At 45.6% G+C, this 9107-nt stretch overlaps 1 protein-coding gene across 2 annotated transcripts; it reads right to left on the bottom strand.

Annotated features, from left to right (window-relative positions):
* Positions 1-1890: 1890 nt before the first annotated feature.
* Positions 1891-8538, bottom strand: SNRPC (small nuclear ribonucleoprotein polypeptide C). 2 transcript variants are annotated; one of them, XM_085302220.1, is made up of 6 exons: positions 8322-8538; positions 6247-6289; positions 5729-5837; positions 4362-4451; positions 3602-3706; positions 1891-2262 (listed from the first exon to the last, which is right to left on the bottom strand). In XM_085302220.1, the coding sequence occupies exons 1-6, from the start codon at positions 8483-8485 to the stop codon at positions 2138-2140; spliced, it is 636 nt and encodes a 211-aa protein (XP_085158346.1). In that variant the 5' UTR covers positions 8486-8538; the 3' UTR covers positions 1891-2137. The 2 variants fall into 2 exon arrangements, with proteins under 2 accessions (XP_085158346.1, XP_085158347.1); XM_085302221.1 differs by lacking the exon at positions 8322-8538 and adding an exon at positions 6538-6643.
* Positions 8539-9107: the final 569 nt, after the last annotated feature.

Genomic DNA, 9107 nt, shown 5'->3' with positions numbered 1-9107 from the left:
GCCCCGCGCGGGGCGCGCCCGCTCCCCACGGCCGCGGCAGAAATCACGCCTGCGAAGGCAGCCCCCGCGGCAGAAATTCCCCGCGTTTTGTAGGCGGAAAAACACGGATCCATCGCAGCTCGACCGCAGTCCCGCAGGAGACGCGCGGCCGGCGCAGCGACGGCCCCGCTCGCCCTGCCGACGGCCGCAGAGCCCTTCCGCCTCCGTTCGGACTCGCCGCACTCTTCTTCGGCTCCCCGAGCAAGCGCGTCCACGAACGCTCGCGAAGCTGCCAAGAGGAGAGCACCGTCACCAGGAACGCAGTRGGAAATCAGCACGCAGCGCCTGTTCCCTTTATTACACCAAGTGCTGAACGTAACCTACGAGGAGGATTGTCACGGGGAATCCTATAAACGACAGCGCTGCAAGAAATTTAAGGCAGCTTTTAACTCTGTGCTTTTGCCTGCRTTAAAATGTTTTGTTAAAAAGAGAGGCTCATTACAAAGCAATCTAACCAGCGAGGCTGCTGGAATGAAAAACAAAAGTTTTAGCTCAAAGCAGTTTCTATGCTACTTTGGTTATATTGTAACTGTTTGATGGTTGACAGTGAATTAGACCATTGCACATGCTGTGCAAGACTTGAGATTGTGAATGTTAAAGAGAGCATTTTGCTTTCAAGGCCTACAACATGAAAAGCCCAACATGAAAGCTCACATAAATTATTATACTTTTCTTCAAATGCAGCACACTCATTGGAGCTTWAAACTGATCGATCAGTCCTTTAGCAGCTCTATGACTAGAGAGCTATGGGCTTTGTACTTTACTGCATATGTTCTGCTTTAACCGCATAGTAGGCTGGGGGAAAAAAAAGTGGAATGCAAGTCCTAAAATTTTAATCAAGAYTCGGTGCTGATTATCAATAATTCCTGCCTATTGTTTCCTCCAGGAGGAAGCCATTAATTAGAGTTGACATTGCATGTTTTATGTTGGACTGAACAGCAATCCAGTAAGGCACATATTTTTCCAATCAGCACGCATAYTTTCAGAGATATGCATAGGCACTATCATTTCAATTCCCTGCAATCTACTCTCTCTCTGATACTTGCAGAACTTGATGTGGGAGAATAAGCTGCACTAAGACTTCCTGCTGTCATACGGGGGAAACTGAAGAGCAGCAGGATCCACTGTGTCAGCGCAATAGCATCTCAGTGCATCAACCCAGTGAGCCTCTAGAGTCCTGCAACAAATATACCACAAGAACAGTAGCAGAACACAGATCAGGACTAATCAGTGCTATGCTGGAGGTGATTTTTTTAAGTTAGCAAGATTAGAAGATGAAACATATTAATTTTTGCCACAGCTCAATGTTTGCAGAACAGGGTAAAACAAGGATCAAGTTAATTACTGGATGTCTCAGCTACACAATATGTTTTATAGGAGACTGTTAAAAGCACGTGCGTGCCTAAAAAGTAATGTTGTCCAAGTGATAYGACTGTCCTTGTCCCACAACAGAGAACAAAGAGAAGCCCTCACAGAATGCTGTAAATCAYTCCCACACTTTCATATTAGATGCAGATTCCCCCAGTGGAAAAATCAACATTTTAATAATTTCATCTTATTTCGTGGCCTTACTGAATGTTGCAGTCTCCCCAGTTAGGGTTTACCACTGCAGTCTTTTCCGATGTCACATTTTTAATTAAAAAGAAAAATATTTGTTGTTTTGAAACAAGAATTCATAATGCAGACAGTGATACAGCTCTTTGGAGGTATGATATGTAAAAGAGAAACTGCTGAAGTAAATGAGAAAAAAAATAAAATCGAGTACAACACACAGATGAGGAGAAGGAACAATGAAGACCGACATCTCACYGTGTCAGACAAAAAACACACAGAGTAAGGCTCAGACTCTCCTTACACAAACCAGCATCAACGTTTTATTGTTGTGTTTTAGAATTTGGGGGGGGGAAGGGAGGGGAACAGTTACAAATGCTTAAGTCCAGTGTGCATACAGGTCAGACTATCTGCAATCTGAAGTAGCAGCATATCTCCTCTACACACTGTTTTAATACAAAATCCTAGGGGCCTAGGTCTACGCTGTTTTATTGTATGGAAGATCATAATGTGGAAAAAAAAAAAAAGTGTAGCTCCACTTCCACCTTTATCTGTCTGGACGGGTCATTCCTGGCCTGGTTGGCACCATCATGGGCCTGGATGGCGGTCTCATCATTGGAGGCCCTGGCATCATTGGCATGTGTCCTCCCATCGGTGGCCTCATCCCTGGAGCTACAGATGGAAAGACAGGACATTAGAGAAAAGCTCTCATGAACAGCAGCTGCAGAGTCACATCCATATAAGCTGCAGATTTTCTCCCCCACCCTCCAGGAATCTTTCATTTTGTAAGCGTATAAAAGGAACCTTCTAATCTGGAATCTGGCTGAGAGGGACTACRTTTCCCTGAAGGTTACTAGCAACAGTAGACGAAGAACCAAATTCCTGGGTTATATGCCCAGCTTTGATAGTATTCACTGATAATCTACTTTAGCCACTCAAGAGAGACACTAACTCAATTGATTTGGAAAGTCTGTTCTGAAAGCCCTGCAAGATCTTCCAGTGAAGTATATTCAAAAATAGTCTAGTGTACTTCTTACAGCTGGGTAACAGCATTATCAAAAAAATGAAAGCAGAAGCTTTAGCAAAAAGCACTGAAATAATAGTTTCCATCCAACTTCTCCATTTATTCTCAGACAACCATTATAGTGTCTAATTAATCTCAGATTATGTCCATACTTTGTGCCTTTAGAAAACACTTAAGGAACACTTTCTACTGGCAACACAGTAATTGCAAAGACATCTCACTACATTTAGCATGTATAGATGTGTTCAAATTTGTTCCAGTAACTACTTCAGTAAGATGCCCTCTGAGAATTCTTCAAATGCCAACAAGCTCAAAAGCAGAATGGAAAATCAAGACATTTTAGTTTGTCCTTGCTGTTCTGAAAAAAACTTTCTAAGGCATGTTACTTCTCTAGAATACATTATTTTGAGACATTCTAAAAGATAAGCTCCATTTACTGTTGAAATTTATCCTTAGTGGGAAAAAAAACAGAAAAAAAACCATAATTCCTCAACAATTAAAGATGATAGTGCTAAGACAATAGGAAAAAAAAAGCATAAAGGGAAGGTAGAAAAAAAAATTATCAAACCCAGAATTTCAACCGTACAGCAAGACTTGTAAGTGCTCTCTCGACAATCAGTAAAGGAACTTTAACTTGACTTTGTAAGATTGTTTGACGTCTCACCACGCAAAGGATAATGGAACAGCACAGATATGTATACACGGTATATACTGAAATACTTCGCTTGAGGCTGTCCATCCATGCAGCATCTAATAAGGCTGCTGCCTGAAGTGACACAGACATAGGCTGAAGAGTGCATCACTACTAAACCTAGCATCCAGGTGCTGTAGTTGTTTCATATTTTTCATATTTTCCAGTGAGCTCCTTTTACAGCCCTCTGTTGACTAGCAATACTCCCATAGCAGGTCAATGGAAAATACACCCTAAACATTCTGCAATGTACCATGCAGTACTGCAATTAGAGAATTGTTTATTTCCAGACTTACCAGGCCCAACTGGCATCATTCCTGGTGGCGGTGGGCCCATCATTGGCATCATTGGAGGTCCACCCATATGAGGGGCTGGCATCATACCAGGTCGTGGGGGGCCAGCTAAACATATATACAGACTGGTAACATATCTAATTGCTTCAATACTCACCAGCAACACGCAATGTGAAATAGTTATTATTAAGCCTTAYGGGAAATTCTAGTAAACTTAGGAAGTTTTTTTTATTACTAAGATACAGATGTCTTAAGACTGTTTTACAACTATCTGTCATCATTTTCAGTTTCAACTCTGACTTTGGGTGCTAACAAATGAGTGAACTGGAAGAGGGATATCCTAGATAATACTGTCCACTTTGCACTTCTAACACCCATGACGACCACTCACAACAGCAGAGCTCTCTATACAAAAAGGGATCTCAACAACTTGCTAGCTAAAGTGCAAAACAAGGTTATCAGTCCTATTCTAKTCTACTAAAAAGCTGTGCCAGAAATTTTGATGATGCTGTCTACCTGCCAGCTACCAAGCAAGTGAAGGAACATGCACTTCTATTAATATGCTCAGCATTGCTAAAATATGACAAASTAAAGAACGCAACAATCATTTAAACACTCTCACAGAACACTCTCTCATAGTTTGATATTTATGAGCTCAAAGCTTCTTAGTGTGATTGCAAACTAAAAGCACTTCTCTTTACAAGCCCAAGAAACATAAAATGAAGTTAAAGAGGACTGCCATCACAGTTGCAAAGAGACTTACGGATGCTGGGAGGAGGTGGTATCATGGCTCCCCCAGGAGGTGGTGCTGAGAACGGCGTAGGTGGGATTTTCCCTTGCTGAAATGCAGCCGCTGCATTGGCAAAAAATAAATGAGAAGATATATCAACAGGAGAAAAAACAGTTACCAGGTTGATGAAGCACCTGTGTCAGTCTTCCTTCCCACGTCAAGCATTCAGAGCATACTTAATGTCATGTTGCACACTCAGCTGTTATAACTGAAAAAATTCCTGGTTTATACAGCTTGCCACAGAGCACTTCAAGAATGTGAGGTACTTCTACCTTGACAAGTTTCACACACCTAACAGGAAGGTGGATCGCACGGAAAATATATTTGTGTGATTTACAATTGTAACTTTTACCTAATATCATTAGATTAAGCCACGGTAACCAAAAAAGGTAGTAAGCCAATGACCTAGAGTGACCAAAAACATGAAAAACATCTTACGTGGCAGGAAGGAGAAGAAATGCAGAAGACTGGAATTGATCAAAAGGGAAAAAAGATAAAAAAAGTTGGAAACACCTAAAGAAGGAAAGCTGCCAGAAAGTTAACATCCTGTTTACAGAGAAAAGAACAGCTATCCACAGAGAAAAAGAGAGGGAAAAATTACCCTTCCATCTGAGAGGAAAAGCTTCACATTTTATTTAGTCCATTAATGTTAAGAGTGGAAAAATCAGTATCACTAGAGAGCTAAGGCCAAGAAACCACAGCATTAAAAAATAAATAAATAAATAAAACGCTATCAATCCATTTTCCTTCCTTTTGGATTTTTTATTCATCCTGTTTGTAAAAATGTGCTAGTGCTGACAAAAGCAAAAATGGAGTAAGTTTACACACTAGGGAGAGATCTAATTTCTCTCTCAAGGAATGGCACTAAAACATCTGTCCTCAACTCTTTTGTGGAAGAATGGGAACAAATTTGTTTTGCAAGCTTTTTCTCATAAAGGCTTCAGACACAAATTTTTACATTCAAAGGAGATTCACTTAAAAGTTAACAGAGTTTGTTTAAAATTCAACAGTCCAAGAGTACCCTTGATCTTTGTGTAACGTGACTTTGTATGACATTATATAGCTGTGCTAAAGACAGTGGTATCTACAATAGACCTAACCCATAATAAAGTAACGTCTGCTTTCAATGACCCCTTACACAGAGCTCTTGTCTCCAGTGGAAACCCTCGCTCAAGCAGTTTGTGCTTGAGAGTCTAAGCGATATTCCTGCTCACTACTCACATAGCAAAGAACCGCTATGAAGGTGAGGCAAAAATCAGCAAGAGSAGGAGCAAGACACGTGCACAGAGAAGAGACAGGAGTGACGGCAAAGTAATCCGAGGACATAAGACTAGTCTTACTCGTTTTGTCAATCAGGCTCTGAGCTTGTTCCTCCATCCATTTTTGATAGTAGTCTTTCACATTCTCTTTGTGTTTTCTGCCACTGCAGTGGGTTTTTCTCACAGAGGGCTGAGAAAAGTCGCAAACCCCCAAGTTAACGAAACTTTTGCAAAACTTAAATGYGAGCAACTTAGACATATAAAATAGGCTGGCTTCTGCGTACAGTCAGAAAACTGATGCTGTGTAATATCTTTGCATAAAACCCACAAGCATTAAGACTCAAATTTAAGTAAAAGAGGCTCTTGTAAGACAAAATTAATTGTTGCCTATAAACTTACTGCAATACTCACATTCACCCAGGCATCAAAAGCCAGCAGATTACTAGCGCCAGTTAAATTACTCCCCTATTCTTGGTTGATTTGGACATAAAGCATCACACTAACTGGATGATACTTGCAGTTATTTTTAACCTACCTATGTTCTATTTTTAAACCATTTAATACAGAAAAAGAACGAACGCAGAGGTTTTAGCACTTACCGAGTCATGGGTGAGGTACGTGTCACAGTAATCGCAATAAAACCTGGAGAGGGGAAACCCGGTTATTGCCTACACCACCTCCTAGGCCCGCAAGCCCCCAGGAAGCGCCCCGACCCCGTGGGGAGCGCAGCGCCCCAAGGGACGCCCGGGGCTCACCGTGACCGCGCTTCCACACCTCCACCCCGGGACCAACGCGAACCCTCAGCGCTCCTCCGCCCCCCGGGGGCCGGGCAGCCCCTCGCCCCCACACAGCCGCTTCCCCAGCGCCGGGGCCCGCCGAGCGCCGCTCACTTGGGCATGGTGCTCCCCCGCGCCCCGCCGCCGGCGCCGCCGGGAAGTGACGCACTCAAAAAGCGCCGCGGCGCCGCCTGCCCTTCCTCTCCTTTCCCGCCGCGCTTTGACCACCCTCGGCCGCCGTAGGAGGGCGCCGCGCCGCCCGTGCTGCGGCCTCAGCGGCCCACGGTGGCCTGCGAGGGCCAAACGAGGCGCCGCGGCGGACTTCGCTTTGCGCGCCCCGGGGGCGAGTGGGAGCGGGAAAGGCTCGGCCTCGCCGAGAACACGTCGCGGCCCGCAGTGGCGGCCCCATGCCCACGGAGGCAGCCGGCTCGCCCGTGGGCGGCGGGGCTGGCGGGCGGCCGCAGCACGGGCCGCCACCACGGCGGCTGCGATTGTGGCAGCGTCTCCCTGTCGCTAGCCTCGAGGCAGAACCGCAGCGGCCGCCCGTGACGGTGCTGCCGGGCTCCTGCCGACAGCAGCAGCCTGCCGGCTTCGTCCCGCTTCCTTCGTCAGCCACCTCTCCGGGCGGCTCAGCGCTGATCCTGGTCACGCTCTGGTCTTGAGTCCACTGACGCGGTTGTAGCCCCTTTGCCTCAGTTAAGGGAAGTTTGTGGTTGTACGCCCAAGGCTCAGGTGTTCCCGTAATGTTCACATCCCAGTTGACGCGCTAGTGATTTAGGGCTGTCGCTGCCTGTTATCGACACTTCGGTACCCATTCTCCTAGGCAGACAGCCTACCTTTCTAATCCTGATGCTGTAACAGCAAACAAAACCCTTGAAGAGCATCAACTCTGWAAGTAAATAATTCCTGTTTTGCGTATCATGAGCTCCACTTTCTTCTGATCGTTTCAAGTACTTGAAAATACATGTGTGATGAGCTTTCTTATTACATTGTGCATGCCATAATTTCCAGACTGCTCTACATTTTTTCATCTGAGGTTCTTTAAGGATGAGTTCCAGAGGGAGTAGCAGATATAGGGTACACAAGCTTTCAGCTCTGTAGCCTGAATTGCACACTCAGTCATGCACTGATTTTACTGCAGTATCAGACCACGTGTTTAAAAGATGACTCAAGCTGATAGCAGACAAACACTTCATCATACACTAGCTGCCTGGCTTTCACTGTGAAATGGTATAGTTTTTTTTCTAGTCAGAGACAGAATTTACATCAAATAACGCAAAAACAATGACTCTACAATCAATATGTCCTCCCCCCTTCTTGAAATGCAATTCTCTCTAAGTTTAACACAGTTCAGAAACTGGAAATCAAAAACAAGATGTTTTCTGGGAACCAGGAAATAAAACTTACTAAATGGAGGTTTGGAAAGCCAGCATGGAAAACACAYTCACTTTTGCAAGGAATGTCACAGGATTCGTAAGAACAAGAACTTAGAAGTTTTCTTTATGGCTTATCCACAAGATAGTGTTATAGGTTATCCACATAGTATGACCGTAGCATTCAGAAATCACGATATGAACCAAACTGTACAGCAAGTGGGGGAAAAAAAAAGCTGGTGGAGGTGCCAAGGAAGGTTGGGCACCACTGACTCATGTATTGTCTCTATTACTCATTAAATTGTAAGTCTGTTATATCATACAATAAATATGATTCTGATACACTCTGTATGTTTATTTTTCCTATCATTTTGTGTTTTATTGTACATTCCCTGTTTTGACTACAAAACACTTTCTTGTAGTCAAGTCAGGTTTTAGGTTAGTCTCTTTTTCTGTTACATCATAAACAATTTTTTCCATCTACAAGCCTAAATAAAGCTTTTGTATCGTTAGAAATGCCCCTACCTAGCACTGCCACAAAGGCTCTTCCTCCCCGTACTATTCGTTCTGCAGCAAGCTTGTTTTTCTTTTAAATTGTACCGGTTTTCCTTCGCAGCCGTGTTGTAATGTTTAACTGTGCAAACACCGCAGAAGGGGAAACTCCTCCTCAACCTCTGAAGCAGTAACATGGGGTCTTTGCTTAGGGAGAGAAACCTAGCACGCTTCGGCCTGCCTGGGCCCAGCATCTGCACGTCGCAGGTCTCTCACCCGGCTGTGCTGACAGGATGAGGAAAACGGGCTTAACTCCCCATTTGTTTTCCTTAAGGGGGGTAAATCGCACGATGCCTCGGACGGGGGGGGCATCGCCTTGTTTCTGAGTGAACAGGAGCGGGGCAGAGGGGCCGCGGGCACGCCGGGGCGCCCGACGGAGGGCGGCGCGCAGCCCCGGGGGCGGCCCCACCGCCTCCCAGCAGCCCCTCCGCGCCCCCKCGTTTGCATAGCGGCTCGTGATGCMGCACGTGACTYATTTGCATACATAAACACGCGCCCTCGCCTCCCGCGCCGATTCCATATTTGGAAGCGAGGGCGCGCGCGTCTGCGCACGGCCGGGGAAGGCGTAAGTCTGACTCGCGTGACGCAGCCACCCCGGCCAATGGGAAGGGCCCAAATTGCCCGCCCGCCGCCGCCCCCCCCCCCAAGTGTCACGTGAAGCGCTCGCGCACCCCTCCGCTGCCGCCGGCTGCGTTCGCATATGCAAATATATCGTTTGCATACGGCGCGGGCGGGGCCGGTGGCGCTGCCCCCCTCCCC

Source organism: Rhea americana, unplaced genomic scaffold (genome assembly GCF_003343005.1).
Source record: "Rhea americana isolate MKP2758 unplaced genomic scaffold, rheAme1 scaffold_189, whole genome shotgun sequence".
NCBI lineage: Eukaryota > Metazoa > Chordata > Aves > Rheiformes > Rheidae > Rhea > Rhea americana.
The sequence above is the reverse complement of the archived record's forward strand: the minus strand, read 5'-3'. Positions and strand labels throughout refer to the sequence as shown.

Coding starts and splice junctions, on each gene's coding strand:
- SNRPC (XM_085302220.1), bottom strand. CDS start 8,485: ATGTTACTGCTTCAGAGGTTGAGGAGGAGTTTCCCCTTCTGCGGTGTT. Junction 5,838..6,246: donor CGTACCTCACCCATGACTCG/GTAAGTGCTAAA, acceptor GACTTTTCTCAG/CCCTCTGTGAGAAAAACCCA. Junction 3,707..4,361: donor ACCACCTCCTCCCAGCATCC/GTAAGTCTCTTT, acceptor ATATATGTTTAG/CTGGCCCCCCACGACCTGGT.